Source organism: Besnoitia besnoiti, chromosome I, assembly GCF_002563875.1.
Source record: "Besnoitia besnoiti strain Bb-Ger1 chromosome I, whole genome shotgun sequence".
NCBI lineage: Eukaryota > Apicomplexa > Conoidasida > Eucoccidiorida > Sarcocystidae > Besnoitia > Besnoitia besnoiti.
The window spans coordinates 474,648-492,857 of record NC_042356.1 but is presented as its reverse complement, the minus strand read 5'-3'; the positions used below and the strand labels follow the sequence as shown (position 1 = coordinate 492,857).

The window sequence follows — 18,210 nt, the reverse complement described above, 5'->3', positions numbered from 1 at the left end:
GAAGAAGCTCCCAGCCACATCCTTCGTCTGCCCTTGAAAACGAGGAACGGAGACAAAATGGAAGGAAAAACAAACGACGAGAAGAGAGAAAAAGCAGCGTCCCATGCGGCAGACAGAAGATCGCGCGTTTTCCTCTACATCGGGATACAATTCCTGCGACGGAGAGGAATGGAATTTCGATGAAGCCGCAGCCTCCCGACACCTTCGCGAGGGTCCTCTGCTTCAGAAGGTCGAGGGACGACGAGGAACCGGAACGAAGAGAACGAAAAAAAGCAATGGCGTGACAAATTCACAGAATCCTGGCGCCTTTTCGCCGCGATGGGATACAGAAGGCGACCCGGTTTTCTCGCTCTTTTTCTCCCGCTGTTCACAGCGCGCGCAGGTCTTCTTTGCGACGAAGGACACAGTGCACACGCACGAGTTTCGGCATTCGATGGTCATCTCTTTTCTTCTTTTCGCGAAAAGTGGTCTCTTCACCTTTTAAAATCAAAGACACAGCGAAGAAAGACCTCAAAGGGCGAGAGAGAAAAGACAACGGCGCTGCGTACCCTTCCTTCTCCGCCCCGCGCGCGCGCCGAAGCCTATAGACCTCGCAGCGCGGATGCAGGACCGAAAAAGCCGCGGATGGAAGAGAAAAAAAGGACTTGAACGGTTTCACCTGAAATATAAACAGAGTTATTCGATGAGAGGCGAGAGCACCTCGCGCCTCAACGAGAAAAAAGACGTCAAACAGCGCGGAGCGCCGGCTAAACTAAGCAAAGGGATGGGGGGAGCGCGACGTAACTCGAGACGCGGAAAGGCCGCGAAAGGGTAACAAGAGAGAAAGGACTCAAAACGCCTCTCCACTGTGAGACGAAGAGGCAAGGAAGATCAAGGCAGAGGGATGCAGCGAGCACAGACAGCGAGGCACAAGGAACAACGCCCGAGGTGTCCGGGCTTGGAGGGAGAGATATAGCTTCGAGAGACATGAGATATGCTCCTCGAGATACGGAAAAAGAAGAGCAAAATAGCAAGGAAAACCAGGAGAAATGGAGAGAGAGAAAGAGGAGAAAGGCACCCGACGCAAGAATCTTGAGAAAACCACTCGCGTGTGTGTAGACAGTGTCCTTTTCTGTACTCAGTTCGAACAGAGTCTTTCTCGTGATCCTTCTTGGGACTCTACAAGCCTTCCTCGGTGCCGGCCTTGTCTCCGGCGCAGGCGAGCTCGCTGCCGCGTTTTTATCGAGTCATATCTCCATGTAGAGCAGACAGCGACGCCTGAGCGCTCGCCGAGGCCGCATCGTCGTCAACTGCACCCGATGTAAATGAACGGATGACAGTGTGAAGGCTTACAGTAGACACGTGGATGGATTCTTTCGATACACAGACTGACAAAACTCCAAGCATGCGTGCGCGAGGACTCGCAGGGGCATCATCGCATGCATCTTCTTGTCTCCGTTCTTCTGCCCTGCGCTCGCTAAAACGGCGTGCCTAGTTTCTTGGGTGGAGCTACTTATCATGTGGTAATAACGATACACGGCCTAGCCATGATCTGTATGTCCCCAATGTCTGCTTTGTGGAGTTGCCGTCGCTGGTGTGTAGAAACACATGGACCAACCGCGCAGCAGCCGCCGAGTTTTCTTGTTTCCGCGGATGAGGGGAGCCTTCAGTGACACGCTTGAGGCAGGATCTTGAAACTAGAACGACAGAGGCTGGGGCTCTAGGCTAAAAATGGTTAAGCAAGCCGAAGGAGAATGCATGCGTGCCCCCCCAAGCGATGCTGGAGTAGCGCGCAGAAGCACGTTTTTCAAAATCTAGGCGAAGCCAAGAGGACACGTTTTGTTAAACTCGTAACAGCAAGTGACGACCAAACCTTCACGTAGTCTCAGCGTCAAAACGCAGTAGTGCACTGGCTCGGAGAAAGTCGCAGTTTCCAGGCCAACAGCGTATTCTTTCCATAAATTTAAATAAAAATGTACAGTAATATGTTTCCATAGATCTATCTAGATAAATATATAGATTTATATGTTCCCATGGATCTGCATAAATAAACATAATATTTATATCTTTCCAGACGTCTGGATAAACAAACAAAAATATTTATATATATCTCTACATACGCATGTATACATAGAGATACAGACAGTGCCATGCGTGATCTCCTGTGGCCGCGCACATGTTTTTCGTGTGGAGGCAGGTCCTCTCTGCAGAGAGGGGAGTGAGGGCAACGTGAGAGTGCAGACGGCGTTGAACCAGCCCGGGCGTCAGGTCGCTGGCTTCGCGTTGCGACTCGCGCAAGAAAAGTCAGTCTGTTGTCTGTTCCCGCGCGCGCCGCCGCAACGCAGACACAGCCCCCCTCCTCTGTGAACGCACGCTGAAGGACCGCGCCCCGTGAAACGTTGAAAAATTATTGAGCCAGACAATCTTTGCGCGCTGAACGTCTCGCCAGACACGAGTCAGGAAAAGGAAGACTGAGGGAGAAGGGGCGAGACGAGACGACCCCGAAGAACTGCCGAGGAATGACCTAAACACGTGCAGAGTTAGCCACGGAGAGAAAGGTACACCCAAAGCTTTGTTGCGTGAAAAGCCAGACGCACCGGAATCCCTTCACGAGACGACTCGCCGATTCACCTGTCAATTCGACTTGAAAAATGCGCTCAGTCGCTCGTCGCAGCCGCGTTCAGGGTCAAGGTTTTTCTCACTCGGCGCTCAGCTACCCGCCTCGCGGGGTTCGCAGGCGTTGTTCATGTTGTCCAGCGCGAGCTGCAGAGCTTGAATGCCTTTTTTCTCGAGGCCGAGAGCGGTGACAGAAATGTACAGCTGATTGGCGAGCGCCAAACCTGAGAAATCAAAGTACAGAAGGGTTCCTATGCTTCAGCTCACACACTGGAACACTCTCTGATACCTAACGCACACCAACCCCAAACATACGCGTGTATATATCAACATTCCGATTCACAGAAGAGACGCGCGCCTGGAACGATGCACCGTCTCCCTTTTTTATCGATGACGAAAAGCGAAAACAGCCAACTACGCACGGGTGCGGTAGCAGCTCGCCTCGACTCCCGCGTCATGCTTCGCGGGCGAGCACAACACATTTGCTTTATGTACAGACCTTCACGCTTCCACGCACGCCAGAACACACACAGATATACACGTATGTGTACCTACGTGTGCATGCACATGCGTATCTATACATGTCTGTATGTATACATATATATATGCATGTATATATATATATATATGTATGCTTGGATGTATGTATGCATGTCTGTATTTTTATATGTATGCATTTATATACGTATGTTATTTATGTATGTATGTGCTGCATGTACGGTTAGGAAGCCTGTGACTTAAGGGATGGGTTTAGATGGAGAAGATCCGTTTTGCGGCAAACCTGGAAGCGAGAGGTTCGCGCGGCGCGCCTCCTCAAGCGCAATGCCCATGTCTTTGACAAAGTGCTCAACATAAAAGCCGGGTTCAAAGTCTCCCTTAAGAATGCGAGGCGCGTAGTTAGACAAAGACCTGCAGACAGACGCGAGAGCGAAACCCGAAACCGCACACACAACTTCACACTGCATGCGCCCGCGAAAACCGGAATGCGCCACAAGCCACGTGCGCGTCGAGCCGTGCAGACGCAGCTGCGGCTTTGCTCGACCGCTGTAACACCTATAGAGGCGAGAAAGCTTTGGAGAAACGCCAAGTTCGAGAGGAAAAGGAGCAACCCCGACGTGCCTCAGAAGCCTCACACACACAATTCTAGTCTTGGAAGCTCGTGTCGGGAGCACGTATTTCGGTAGTCCTGTACTTGTACACAGGTCCCTCTATAGAGACAACCACACACACACTACGTACGGCTGGCTATCTGTATCTCTCTCTCTCTCTCTCTCTCTCTATATATATATATATATATATATGTATTTTTCCACCGATGTCTATCTCAGTCTCGTCTGTTCATCTGTCTATCTAGTGTGTCTATCTACCTGTCTACAGCTTTATCTACAGCTGTTCTAGAACTATCTCGCCTCTCATCTAGCACTGCGTCTGGAGGCGGGGGAACGAACGCTGTAGACGCGTTCATGTGCGCCAACACTCGATGGCAGCAAGGCAGACGTACATCCGTGCGGAACGAAACGCAGCTCTTCACACACACACCCACACGCTTCTCTTCGAAAAGTCATTTTTCTTCACCCAGGGGCGCCGACAACTCACCAGCTTCCCGCCGCGCCCGTTGACACCGCGGCCAGCGTCTTCTCCAAGTCCAGCCCCATGCGCCTCGCGTACAGAAGAGCTGAAAAACCGCAGCGCAGCAGCAGCCTCTCGACGTGTGCCCGCCCGAAACCCGCCACGCGTCGATGCGTGCATGTGCACAGATGCGCGTCTCCTAACCCCCGCCGTCTGCGTACATTCGCGCTAAGTACGCTCACACGTCCCTAGCTCGGTTCGCGTGGAAGCGCCCAGGACACACACAGGCACACGCTCTTCCGCATATGCCGATCGCCTGACTTCAGACACAACATCTAGCCAGAGAAGAAAAGGCAGGGCGGCAGAGAAACCCCCAGGGAGCGGGGGAGCGCCGCTGCGAGGCGAGTCCCCGTCGAGAGCGCATCGCGCTTTGTTTTTCGTTTCCTCACCTTCAACGACGCCAATCATGTTTGTCGCAATCAAGATCTGATTCGTCATCTTTGTGTGCTGGCCTGCGAGACGCGAGCGGACAGCAGGCAATGCGACAACGCAGGAATCGCCTCTGCATAGGAGTGCCCTTCCGAGAGAGCGCCTGTCTCCCTCCTCATTCACCCCCCGTTTCGATGCGTCGACGCGTGCTCGCCGGCTGCTGCCTCGACGCGCCTTGGCTTCAGCAACCTCCAGCAGCTCTCTCGGGCTCCCTTAAGTCCGCGAGCGCCTCCCGCTCTCACTGAGGTGCAGTTTTCTCTGCGCTGAAAGACGCGTTGCCTCGCGGCGAGCACTCACCCGAGCCAGGGCCGCCGGTGTGGATGATTTGCTTGCCGAGGACCTCCAGCAGAGGCACGACCGCGGCGAAGGCTTCCGCGTCGCCGCCGCACATGATCGACAGCCGCGCCTCCCGCGCGCCGACGTCGCCTGCAGAACAGGGAAAGCTAACAACCTCGCAGCGAAGACGATCGAATACGTAACTCGCTCACGGAAGAGCTTCAGCGCTATCTGGAGTGCCTGGAAAGTCCGCCGCCTGTGCTTAGGGGACCAGCACTACACAAGCTGGCAGCGGAATTCGCATCGCCATACGCGCATGCACGTATGCATATGCAAAAACGGTTGTTTGTACGTATGGAATCATATATATATATATATATATATATATTTGTAGGTAGACGCAGACAACTACCTGCATATCTGTAGGTGGAGAAAAGATATCTGGAGATAGACACAAATAGTAAATATACATCTGTTGGTAGATACAAATAAATCAATATATATCCCTGTAAGTTGACTTAAACATATGCTATTTATCGGATAGCGGGTGCAGCCGCGGTGGGTTTTCTGGCGCGCGTAGATCTCTTCACTTTCGCAGCTTGGGCCTTCTGGCTTATGCCTGTTTCGCTTTCGGTTTGTACCTCCAGAAACCGGCGCGTCGAGGGCAAAGACTTTTGTCTTCTGCGCAGCTTCGTAGAGCTTCGCCGCGACGGCTGGCGAGCTCGTCGTCATGTCCACAATGACAGCGCCCGGGCGGAGCCCAGCCAAGGCGCCTGCCTCGCCCACTGCGAATGCATGCAAGTCAGACCAACCGAAAAGTTGAAAAAGACCTCTCAGCCGCACGTGGACGCATCTGTGTCTCTGTTTGCGGAGGTGGGCGGCTCAAGAAAACACTTAACCGGGAGAGCGGCCTGCGGGCTTGACGCCCGTACGCAGCGCGTTTGCGAAGTTTCCCGAGATAGAACAATCCCGCAACTACCCCCTCGACCTCCCTTCCGAACTTACACACAGGCACGTATATACACATTGATTTACATGCACATTGATGTATGTATGCATGTATGTGTGGACGTATATATGCGCACATATACACACATACATACCTATATCTGAGTAAATTGTATTTATATGTATGCAGTTGCTTGCACTGGAGCCGCGGCGTGGCGTATGTTTGCTGAGACGGTTGTTTAATCCAAACTTCGGTCTGCAGGCAAAAGGCGCGGCTCTTCGAGAGCAGCGGACTCACGGTAGACTTGCTCAACGTCCTGCGGAAAGCCAACGATGCTGATGACTACGTCGCTGCCCTCCGCGACGTCTCTGTAGTCCTTGGCGACAACTGCGCCGAGCTCTTCGAGGGGCTTGCACTTCTGCAGCGTTCGGCTGCAGACAAAAAAAACCAATCAAGAAACAACTAGGCTAGACTCCATGTCGCACTCACTTAACTGAGTTTCTAGGTTTTTATATATTATTTCTTTCTGAGAAGCACTCCCCTGGAGCCGGGTGCAGGCAAGCACCCATCCAACTCAAGACAGTCTCTCACTTGTAGACCTTGACGCGATACCCCGCCCGCAGAAGGTGCGAAGCCATAGACCGCCCCATCACGCCCAAGCCGACAAAGCCTGGAAATAAAGAAAAAATGGCGTAAAATCCACAAATATTCCACTCCAGGCGTCATACGTCGGGAACGCTGCGTGCGCCAGCGTCACGCATCGCGTCGTCATCTGCAGAGGGATCTATCTCCTGTAAGTGTCCGAAGACGCTTGAAACTCAAATGTCCACAGTGTACCTGTACAAATATATAGATATAGATGTAAACACATGTATACCCTCACAAGTAAGCGTAGAAGCACATCTACTGAGGAAAGTCAGGATATGCTCTTCCAGCTGCCATTTCGCCTCAAGTCGACAGAGTCTTCAGAAAGCTACAAGGGCAGACGCGCCCAAGCCAATATAACGTATACATATAATGTATTTTTCATATGTGCATCCATATTTGGTCACAGTGACATGACTACGCTCCGCAAGAGGAGGCACGCGGCGCGCGGGTGTGTGCAGAGGCGATTCGCCGCTGCGTGTCTAGGGTCGGCTTTTCAGTTTTCATGGGAGTTTGATGACGCCTGCGGCAGATGTCAACTCAGGACTTACCGATTTGTGTTCTCCCCGGCGCGCAAGTGACGAGAGACGCGCGCGCGGCCGCGAGGGCCTCGGAGTTCCAGCCGGGTGTTGAGTGCATCGTGGAAAAAAGACTAAAGCCAAGAAAAAAGAGGAGACGGCGAGGAGGAAAAGGCGGTTCTCCGCGCAGGACTGCAAATCCAGTTGCTCAGAGAAGCGCGGCGCTCGCCGAAAGCCTCAAGCTCTCAGCGGCTAGGAGCAGAGAGACAGCTAGACGCAAGGCTCGAGAGACACACATGCAGCGTGCGTGCATGCGCACACATCTACTCACGCGAGCGCATGCTCGAACAATTTCTGCGCGAATTCTCCTTTCGCGGTTGCTGCGGGATCGGGAGGCCACGAGAGGGAAGAGTTCTTTTTTTCTACCGATTTTTCGTTCTTTGTCCTTCTCCTCCGGTTGCTCACTTTCGGTGCGAGGTGAGAGGCGCTCGGGTGGACTGCTTTCTTTTTCTCGTCTTCGGCCGCAGTTCGCTGCGCCTGCTTTGCGCCAGGCCCCACAACGAGCTGAAAGCTGCAAGAGATTTTCTCTGCAGACAGAGGATCACACGCGAACTAGGAGAGACGGAGTCGCAACAAGAGGCTCGGATTCCTCAGGAGGGAGCGAGAGGGCGGCTTGGAAGGCTTCACGCGATGGAGAGGTAGAGGAAGGACTCAGGAAAGCTGAAACCCGACAAACCCACGCGCGAGAACCGACTTGGAAAAAAATACTCGCCACCTCTTCCTTTCCACTCCTCTTCTTCTCTTTTTTCTGCTTGTGGCTTTTTCTTTTTCCTGTCGTCGCTGTCTCGCTTCTTCTCGGCTTCTTTACCTTCCTTAAGAGTCCCCTGTCTGCGCCGCGGCGCTTCCTCGGGTTCCCCAACTTTCTGAATTTCCCTTTCTTTTCTTTCTTCTGCCAAGATGGCGCCGCCCTCAAAGAAGCAAAAGTGGCGAAGAGTGGACCTGTCTTCAACCGAGCGGCACGTTGAAGACTTGACGCTGCACGAGCGACTGGACCGTCTCGATGCTGCAGACGAGCTTTTCACTCTCGATACAGAAGGTGAGACAACGAAAACAAACACTCGTCTGCAAAGGAGCGGGAAAGTCGACCGATGCCATCACAGGCGCACAAGAAACCAGCGGAAAATCGCCTCTGCACCTCCATCGTTCGTTGGTGGGCCTCCGTCTCCGCCCTCTCCGTGCGGCAACAGTCGCTTTTCTTCCTCTCTCCCCCCCTACTCGCTGTCACCGCCTTCTCTTCTTGACTTCTTTGCGTGTCTCGCTTTGTCCTGTCTCCTACTCCACTCTCACATTCCTCTCTTTCGCACTCCGGTTCCTTTTCTGTCTTTCTCTCTCGCATTGGAGATTCGGTGATTCCCGTGCGTGGCGTTTGGTCGTTTTTGACTCCGATTGTGGAGATCCTTTTCCCTTCTTTCCAAATTCCTCTCTGTCGTCTGTCGGTTTTCCGTTCAAGTCATACGCGGTCGGTTGCGTTGCCATTTTTCCTTTTCAGGCTGTGCGCCCACGGAGAACTTGACGCAGCGCGCGCTCAAGTTCGTGAAGAGTCGCTCAGTGACGTCGAAGGACGGCGACTGGGTGAAGGACAGCAGCTGTCTAGCGAGCCGCAAGAGTCCTTTGCTCCAGGTGGTGTCGAAGACGCACAAGAAACAGATTCTCAAGGCTCTCAAGCGAAAAGAGGCTGCCATCCAAAACGCCAGAAAGGTAAAGCGCTTGCGACGCTCGTGTCTGGATCTGCCGTTGGCATGCCGCGAACTTTGAGTCCTCCGCGAGGGCATATTTCGCGCCGCTGGCCTCGGCGCCTCTGCTGTGTTCCGCTGCTTTCGATCTCTTTTTCCGCCGGCTGCCGATTGGTCTGCGGACGCGTGCGTCGCGTTCCCGCCGTCTGCCTGCGTCCTTCAGGGGCAGCGTTTCTTCTCCACAGATACTTTTTCGCAGCAGTGCGCATTTCGCTGAGGCAGCTCTTCTTCTTTCTGAGTCGCATCTCTTTCTCATTCCGCGCTCCACGCACCGTCCATCTGCTGCGTCTGCCTCTGCGTGGCGCCCGCTCTCAGGCGATTTCTCTGCCGAGAGCTCGGTCCTTCATCGCCTGTCCTTCGATGCCTGCGCCGTTGCGACGTTTTCGTGACGCTCTGCACACAGCGCCTGCGTGGCGGCGTGCGTCTCTCTGCAGAAGTCCGCGGCGGGTTCGCCGGCTGAGCAAGACATTTGGGGCTCGTCGACCGCCGCGGAGGTCGGCGGCAGCGGGCGGCGCTCGCGCGTGTCCTCTCTGCTTTCTGCTTCCGCCGCCGCCGAGCCTCCAGGCAGTCTCGCGGCGCGAGACGAAGAAGCGCCAGCAGGCGAGGCTGGAGGCGAGGAGAGCGCGAGGGAGTCGAGTGCGAAGCGGAACGGAGAGGCCGCGAGTGGCAGCGAGGCGCCGCCGCCGCCAGCTAAGAAGCTCCGCGCGGCTTCTCCGCGGTCGCCAGTCTCTGCAGACTCTGTGGAGCCTTCTGCGGCGTCGGCGGCGTCTTCTGCGCCTGCCTCTGCGCCGCCCGCGACACGTCGGGTGCTGACCGCTCGCGCACTGAAGAGCTTCGATCGCCTGCGACCGCTGATTCCTGCGCTGCAGACGCCGGGAGACGGAGAGTCGTACAACCCGTCGGCAGACGCGCATGCGCGCGCGCTGCTCACGGCGGCAGTGTGCAGCCTCGAAGAGAGGCGCGTTCACCAGCAGACTGGCGCCAGCGGACGCACACAGCAGCTGCTTCCAGAAAACACCGAGGCGCTCGCCGACCTCCTGCTGGAGGAGACCGAGCGCGAGGCGCACGAAAGCGGCGAGTTCAACAAATACAAACGCCCCGTGGACGCCGCTCTCGCAGAGGCCATACCTCCAGAAAAAGTTCAGGAACTCACCGAGAGACAAAAACAAAAGGTACGGCCGCGCCCGTAGACACTCATCGTATACGCGTATTTGTATACACACTTATGTAAATATTTATCGGCCATTCGCAGAGCCTCTGCAGTATAATTCCACATATGAGTATATATATATATATATATATATTTGTATGCATGTATGTACATGCATATATGTAAATATTTAGGTATATAGGAGTATCCATATCTACATATATATGTATGTATCTATATATATATGTATATATACATGTTTATGTATGTATATATGCATGTACAGCTGTTGTACCACCTCGTTCACGGCGGAGGCAAGATTGTGTTTGACGCGGACGGGATGCCTCGCGTGGCTGGCGAAGACGAAGAAGAGGACGGCGAGAGCGAAGAAGGCGACAGCGACGCGAGCGACGAAGACGCTGAAACGGACGCGCCGCTCCGTAAACCAGGTAAGAAAAGGAAACGAAATACTGTGCGGAGACATACTCATACATCCATATTTATGTATCTATGTATACAGCAGATGCTGTCGCAATATTGCTTTTTTTCTATATCTCTCTCTATATATATGTATATATGTCTCCATACATGCAGATAGAGATGTAGGCGTCCGTTCACGCTACACATGCCTGCGCGCGGTTACTTTCGATTATTTTCTCCCGCCTGTTTCGCGTTCTCCGCACCTTCGGGTTTCCTAGACGACCGTGCATATACAGATGTGTATATACGTAAATATGAATACATATATGTATATGCGTGCTGCACATGTCTATGTATATTTTCGTGACGTGATCGGTTGCGTCCTCGCCCTGGGCGTTGTGACGTCGCCCCGCGGCTCTCGAGGCGCCTGCGAGGCCTCAGCGCGCCGCAATTCGCTTCAGTTTCGGATTTCCTCGTAAGGCTCTGCGGCCTCTCTGCGCAGTCGGTCGCGAAAAGAAAAAGACCCAAGCCGACCGCAACCGGCACATGCGCTTCCTGCAGCAGCAGCGACGGGTAAGCTCCCGCGGCCATGTCTGCACTCGCCTGCGTTCGAATACATTTTAGATAAATTTTTTGGGTGTTTGTAGAAATGCGCAGGCGCATGTATACATATACATCTAATATATTTTTTTTTTGGAGGAGAGAAGGAATAGACAGGCAGCCAGGAGGCAGCGAGCGAGGTAAGGCGAACCCGGAAACAACGACAAGCGAGCTTCAGAAGACGACAAACCTGTATATACATAATATGTATATATATAGTTATACGTGTATATGGGAGGAGCACGCCTTTTGGTTGTGGAGAGGCTGTTGTGCCTCTGGCTGTTCTGCGTCATGCCTTTCTTTTGGTCTGTGTTTCGTGTCTGTTTCAGAGAGCGGCAAAACTCTCTTCCAAAGAGTCGCGGGCTGCCCTCGCGCGCCTCGACGCTCTGCTCAAGGAGTGCGACGAGGACGATGACGCGCGAAATCAGGCGCGCGAAGCGAGGTAGGACAGCTCTGCTCTTTACAGTCGAAGCGGCACTACCATCAACTGTAGCTATCCGCATATGTATATGTATATATATACTGCATTCATTTGTTGGCGAGGTCTCTTCTACGCATACACGTCTGTATAAGCATACACATGTAGAGAGATATATAACAATATATATACACACATGTAGACTTGCATTTGTGTGCAGTTTACAGGTGGACTGGCGTGTATACGATTTTTAGAGTGCGCCACTGTTCACGGACGCGGTGCTGATTCGCGTATCTGCAGCTACTGGCATATTTCGCTGTCATGCGAAGTGAAACGAATAACTCGGTGTTGATTTATTTGCACTTCGACGCATGCCTCAACCGGCGAACGAACGCGCCGCACTGACAGAGCGAGTCTTGCCTGCGTGAATCTGTTTTCTGTTTTTCTCCTTCTTCCTTCTGCTTCGATTGTTTTGCGTTTGTCTTTTTCGCTTCTCGGTATGCAGAGAAGAGCGGCTGAAGGCGAAGATCGAGGCTGCGAAGCGAGGCCGCGTGAAGCTCCGCCTGGGGCGAGTAAGATTCTACACGGGAATGTCTCTGAGGCGAGCGCTCCTTTTGTCGAAAAAGATGGAGAGACGGTTTTTCGCTTCGTATGGAAACCAAAGAGATACGCGCTCTCTTGACTCCACTTCTGCTGCGCAAAGGGTGCTGCAAAACTCATTCGCAGACTAGAGACGAGCGCCCAAATTCGCTGTTTGTCTTTCTCTGCGTACCCCGCTGCTTGCCTACTTTTGCCCAATTTCGTTCTTCCTATTTGCCTCCAATTTTTTCCAGAATCGGTTCGTGGAGCCTCCCCCTGCAGTTGCGCTCCCCGAGGATCTCGGCGGTGGCAGCCTGCGCACGATGAAGGTGAGTCAAGCCGCCTTTAGACTCGCAACTTTTTTTGCTGGACTCTGTCTATTATTGGCGTGCGGTACCCCTTTCTAATGCTATCTGTCTCTTCCCTTCTCTCACCTTTGTGTCTCGGTCTGATTTCGCTGGCTGTAAAGCTTCCTCCCCGTCCTCCACGACCTAAAATCGGTTTGGGTTTTTTTCGCATTTTTTCTAATTTTTCTCTCGATTTTCAGGCCGTCAGAGGAGGCGCGCTCGTTAGTCAAGTCGCCTCGCTACACAGGCGTGGCCTGCTCGACCTCCCTCCGACCGGTGGCGCGACGGCGGCGTACGCGCGGCGTGTGCAGAAGGATCGCGCTCGGCGACTTAGCAGCAAGAAGCGGATTTCAAAAAAATAGGAAAAATCCGCGAAAATGCGCCGAGGCCGAAGCGACGTTAGAGGCGTTAACTCGCGGCGTCCTGGGACTGTGAGAGTCTCTCCAGAGAAGCTGCGTTGTGAAAAAGCTGCCGCTTAGTTCTCTCCTCAGGCGCCGCAGCTCGCGACTCCTCTCGCAGACTTCAAGGCTTCTTCCTCAACTCACGACGACACCGCGAGGCAGTTTGTCGATTCGAGAGATTGCTGCGGCCTGAGGCCTGTCGTTTTCACTCTCAGCAGCGAGGTCGTTCCTGTCCGCGCTTCGTTTCACTTTTGATTCTGGTGAGTGAGGCCTCACTCCGACGTCTCACTCGGTTGCCAGGTTTTCTTCTTCTCCCAGCGTGTGCGCCTCTCCGCGGAAGATTCCACGCGCAAGTTCAAGAGTGTCCTCGACGCTTGCGCACCGGAGGATTTCTCCCTAGAGGAACGGAGAGGTTTTCGGCACGGAGTTGCGTGGTGCCGCGTTGCGCGGTGCGGCGTTGCGTGTCCACGACTGGCGCGGTCTCTGACGCATTCCCGCTCATCCGCGAGCTCTCTCGTTTGTGTCTTCTTCCCGCGTTTTGTCTCTTGCTCTGCTTCGCTTTGCGTCTCTGTCTATGCTGCTGGCGCCGCGCACCAGCTCGAGTTCTCTTTGCTTGCCAACAACTCTTCAGTTCATGCGCTAAAGACGGATTCAAACAGTTTTTGTTGTCCTTTGCACTGCCTTTGCGACTGCGTCTCTTGAGGCTGTCAGACGGCGAACACACTGGCGGGCGTAGTATAGGTGGATATTTCTGTATTTATATGTATCTGTGGGGATGCAAATACAGTGTCGGCACACGCGGCGCTGTACGCAAGTCCGACATCTAGCGAATGAAGCGCCGCGGCAAATGCTGAGGCAGGACGGTCCAGCACGCACCTACACCTGTGCATACACCGCGTCTGAGATGTATGGAGACCAATAGACCCAAACACTCTCGCGCGAAATGCAGACAGACAGGCCTCAGTTCCCGCAGCAGGGCCAAAGACTCACGTTTAGAGTTTGGGGTTTAGTCTGTACCTGCCGCAAAAGGACCTCGCAGGAGTCTTCAGGGGCGCCCGACGACGCCCATGGCTGCAGCCCATCGCCTCCCGCTCCGCGTTCTTCGCTCGGACTTCGTTTTTCTAGCGCCCGCGCTGTCGGCGGTTCCTTCCTCTTTGCCTGCTTCAGCTTGAGCCGCTGCGGCGACGACTCGGTCTTTCTCTTCGGCTTTCTGTGTGCGGACAAGGAACCATTCGCCCGCGTCGTCTTGCTCGGCAGACACGAATTGCAACCCGCCGCGGCACAGAAGACTCTCGGCTATGAAGTCGAGGTCGCGCGTCAGCGCGAAAACACGCGGAAACGCCGCGACGTCGCGCAGAGGCACGCCGGAGACCGGCGCCGCCGCATCGCCCGACGTCGACGAGGCGGAGGCGCTCGCCTTCTTCGCCTTCTCGCTGCCACCGTCACCCGCAGCCTCGCCGGCAGTCTGCGCGGCCTTCTCGTCGGTTTTTTTGTTTTCCTGCCGGCGCAGCATCACCTTGCGCGCGAGTGCGGCGGGCAGCGGCACTGCGACTGACCGCAGATGCGCGTCCTTCTCCCAGTTGGCGGGCGAAAAGTAAAAGTCGAATTGCCTCCGCAGCGCGTTGCGGCTCTGCGTCAGCTTCTCCTTCAGGATCCGCAGCGCGCAGTTCTGCACGCAGACGTCCACGGCCGCCAGATCCACGACAAGGCCCTCGTCCTTCGAAGTGCCCTCGGCGCCGTTGCTCTCCGCCTGCGCGTATTCTGCTCCCTCCGCGCGCGGGGAGACGAGCTGCACGAGGACGTCCGCGCCGCCGTTGAGGCCTGCGGGGCTGCCTGCCGTCGCGGCGGCGCTCGGCGACCGCGGCTTCTGCTTACGCTTGCAGACCTCCAGCAGGTCGCGCGGCAGAGGCAAAAAGAAGGCGCCGGCTGCCGCGGGATGCCGCACGAGAAGCTCCGAGCCGTCCTCGCTCACAAAGACCTCCATCTTCGCGAGCAGGAAGCTCTCCCAGCGCGTCTCCCCCTCCCCCTCCGCCGCACGCCGCGGCGGAGATGCCGCCGCTGTCTTGTCAGCTGGAGATGGAGCCGACTGCGAACGCCTCTCTGCTGCCGCTCCGTCGGCTTGCGCCGCGCGAGTCGCTTCGGTCGCGCAAGTCGCGCTGCCGTTCTCTGCGGCGGCCTCGCGGGCAGCGAGTCCGACGTCCGCAAGAGCCTCGTCGCTCTGCTTCTGCAGCGCGAGAAGGCGCCGCGGCTGATACTTGAGCGCGGCGCCCGTTCCACTCGCGGGGGCGGCGCTGGCTTGGTAGGCTCCATTTGTCTGCGCGGGCGCCGCGTCTCGGAGTTCCTCTTTCAGGATGCGGATGCCCGTTAGGCTCTCCCAGTCCCGCCACGAGCCTCCGCCGCCGCCTCGCCTGCCGCCGGTCGCGAGTTTCGAGGGCTTGTTGTTGGTGTCGTGGGGAGGCCCCCGGTGCTCCCAGAGGCGCAGCCGCTTCGTGGAGAGATCCGTCTCCTCAACGCGGACGAGGCGCTCTGCGCTCACACTCGGCGTGAAGCCCTCGAGGGTGAGAAAGCGCAGGCGCAGCCACTGACCAACCCGCACATCCTCGAGACAGGCCGCGGGCCACGGCGCGAACGCCTCGGCGTCTGCAGGCGCGTCTTCGCCTCTTGCTGCCGAGGCTGCTGACGCCGCGCCGACCGCGCTCGGCGCCGGGGAGTGCGGCGGGCTTTCTGCGTCCTCGCGCGCACCGGCTGGAGCGCCCGGGTCTTGACTCTTCCCCGACGCACTGGATGACTCCGCTGCACGGGCGGATGGCCTGGCTGCGGCGCGCGGTTGAGCGGGAGCCGGCGCACGGGGGGAGCTGGGGGGGGGAGGCCGCCTGCGGTCGGCGCAAGGCCCATGGCGCGCTGCAGCACCGCCGGCATTCGCCCGACTCTCCCCTCGCACGCGCTGCGGCTTTTCGCAGCAGGTCGATCCTCGTCGCTGCTCTCTGTCTCCGAGTCGTCGCTGCTCCAATCGCTCTCGCGAGACAACTGGGATGCGGACTTCGACGCGCCTGAGGCACGCGCCGTGCCGGCGACCGCGCCTGCCTTCTGGCGGCTCGCGGGCGCCACAGAAGAGGCGGAGAAGGAGGCACTCGGTTTGCCTGCGCCGCGGCTGCTTTCATTGCGGCTGCTTTCATTGCGGCTGCTTTCATCGCGGCTGCTTTCATCGCGGCTGCTGTCGTCGCTGCTGCTGTCATCGCTGCTGCTGTCGTCGCTGCTGCTGTCGTCGCTGCTGGTGTACGCGACAATCGGTTTCTTCTGCGGCGCTCCAGTCAGGGCACCGCAGGCCGCCGCCGCGCCGAGGCGAGACGCGCCGGCGGTTTTTGCCGCGGAGGCCGCAGGCAGAGGCTTCTTTCTCGCGACTTGCGCGGCGCGGGACTGGAGCGAGTCCTCTTTGTCGCCGGCGTCGCTTTCTCCCTCGGAGTTGCTGTCGCTGCTGGAATTGGTCGTCGGCGTCTCGCGGCACCGCCTTGCGGCCTGAGACGCGAGGCCGCCCGCCCTCGCGTGTGTTTTTCCCGCGCTCGTCGCTCTTTTTCCTCGCTTAGTCTCGCGACTCCGGTCGGCGGATGTAGATGCCCGCGAGCAAAAGGTTTCGTGCTCGGAGATGAGACGCGGCGGCGAGCGTCCGCGCTTCTTCTTCTCCGCCGAAAGAACGGGGCGCTCGGCACCTGCGTCGTGTACCTCTGCGAGGGTCCTGCTGAAGCCGGCGCCCTCGCGCGCGCCGCGAGGTCCGGCGAGCGCGGCGAGCTGCGTCGCGGGGAGTGCGGAATACATACACACCGTCACGACGTCGCCCTTCTCGAGAACTTGAATCGGCTGGCTCTCAGGCAACACGGCGTTCTCTAGGCGCAGCACGAGGGCGGCAGGCCCCCGCGCGAGGCTGCTCAAGACGCTGGGTGTCGGTCTCTCCACGCCGATCGCGCGCGGGGCGAGTCGCGCGTGAGCCAAGTCGTTGAGCACCGCGGCCTTCAAATGCGCAATCGTCTTCACGCAAAGCACGTCGAGAAACATCCAGCTGTCGTCGAAGAGCGAGAAAGCCGGCGAGCCCCCCAGGCACGCGCTCGCCTCCAGCGAAAACGGAGGAGCGAGAGGTGAGAGAGGAGGCAGAGGAGGCCGCGTCGAGCCGACGCGAGAGAGAGTGCACGAGCAGGCAGGCGGGGGAGGGCAGCTCGCGAAGGACGAGAGCAGGAGGGCGCCCATTCTCTGCGGACTCGAGTCTCTCTGCGAGGGCCTGGCGCTTGGGGGCGCAGGCGCAGCTTCCCCTCGCCCGTCGGCGCCGGAGTCTGTCGAGGATCGTTCGCAGTCCGTGAGCGCCGCCGACCCCCGCCTACGCGCGCAGGGACGCGCGGCGTCGCGGGCGTCGTCGAGGACGAAGTGCGTGCAAAAGTGGAGTCTAATTCGCATCTTGGCGCGGCAACTCACGAGAAAGCAGGAAAGAAGGCGCGAGTTTGTGCGAGGCCTCAACTACGGGGTCTCGACGCAGAACAAGAAGAAGAAAAAGAAGAAAAAGAAGAGGAAGAAGAGGAAAAGTAGAAGGCGGAGTCGAGGGGAACCAGTACGCGCCGCTCGGTGCCTCAAAGGAGACGCACGCGAGAGAAGAGTCAAAAGAAGCCCAGATTTGGGCGGACAAACTCAAAAAGGAAGAAGAGGCCGAAGAGAGAGAAAGAATGGAGGGCGAATTTCGGCGTTCTGCCGGGAACTTCGCGAGACAGAAGGGCGGGACGACTGCAACAAGTTTGAAAACGAACAAGCAAAAGACGAGCTCGGCGACAAGGAACGGTTCGCAGCGCGTGGCAGCGGCAGGCACAAGAGGTGCAGAGAAGCGAAGAGAGAGAAGAAATTGAGACGGAAAAGTGGAAGAAAATCTGCGTCCAACACTCTGTATCTTCGCCCGCGTGGAGCGAACAACGGACATCATGCATTCTCCCTTTTTTTTTCAATCGAAGCAACCCCTTCGCATGAGATGTCGCCAGAGAAAACGCCTCGGCCGCGCATGCACAGTGTCTTTCATCTTGGTTTCCGCTCTCTCCGTACAGGAGAGCTTCTCTCTTCTTGATTTCTTTCTTTCGGCACTCATGAGAGCCTGAGGGCGAAGGGCATGCTGCCGCCGCGCGCAAAGACACACACGCACTTTCTCTGCAGATGCAGACTGTCGCCTCGCGGCGCGCAAAGTCTGCCGCGCTAGCGGCGAGAAGACACGCATCTTGCTCGCGACCATCCGCGCCTCTACCGACAGCGGAACGGCGAAGAAAGCGACTCGTTCCGCTCTCTTGTCGAAGCACTCACTCAACCTTGAAAAACAAGCGAACGCCTGTCGCGTGCGCGGCCGCACCCGCGCAGGCGCCTTCTGTCGCCGGCGCTGCAAGCCACGAGAAGAAGGGAGCGAAAAATCGTGAGAGAGTTCTACGCGCTTTGCACGCAG

The 18,210-nt window shown here is 56.7% G+C and overlaps 3 protein-coding genes across 3 annotated transcripts; 1 reads left to right on the top strand and 2 right to left on the bottom strand.

The window, feature by feature from the left end:
* Window positions 1–2,688: 2,688 nt before the first annotated feature.
* On the bottom strand, window positions 2,689–7,162 carry BESB_000690 (3-hydroxyisobutyrate dehydrogenase; the record flags this gene model as incomplete). The annotated part of the gene is made up of 9 exons (XM_029358824.1): window positions 2,689–2,819; window positions 3,377–3,504; window positions 4,192–4,270; window positions 4,614–4,676; window positions 4,951–5,079; window positions 5,571–5,714; window positions 6,176–6,309; window positions 6,470–6,548; window positions 7,075–7,162. The coding sequence occupies 9 exons, from the start codon at window positions 7,160–7,162 to the stop codon at window positions 2,689–2,691; spliced, it is 975 nt and encodes a 324-aa protein (XP_029221736.1).
* An 836-nt stretch (window positions 7,163–7,998) lies between these two features.
* Window positions 7,999–12,710, top strand: BESB_000680 (uncharacterized protein; the record flags this gene model as incomplete). The annotated part of the gene is made up of 9 exons (XM_029358823.1): window positions 7,999–8,137; window positions 8,591–8,799; window positions 9,269–10,006; window positions 10,271–10,433; window positions 10,907–10,977; window positions 11,334–11,446; window positions 11,928–11,994; window positions 12,256–12,330; window positions 12,549–12,710. The coding sequence occupies 9 exons, from the start codon at window positions 7,999–8,001 to the stop codon at window positions 12,708–12,710; spliced, it is 1,737 nt and encodes a 578-aa protein (XP_029221735.1).
* Window positions 12,711–13,794: 1,084 nt separating this feature from the next.
* On the bottom strand, window positions 13,795–17,192 carry BESB_000670 (uncharacterized protein; the record flags this gene model as incomplete). The annotated part of the gene is made up of 2 exons (XM_029358822.1): window positions 13,795–15,330; window positions 15,492–17,192. 2 exons carry the CDS (start codon window positions 17,190–17,192, stop codon window positions 13,795–13,797), a joined length of 3,237 nt encoding a protein of 1,078 aa, XP_029221734.1.
* Between the last annotated feature and the right edge of the window lie 1,018 nt (window positions 17,193–18,210).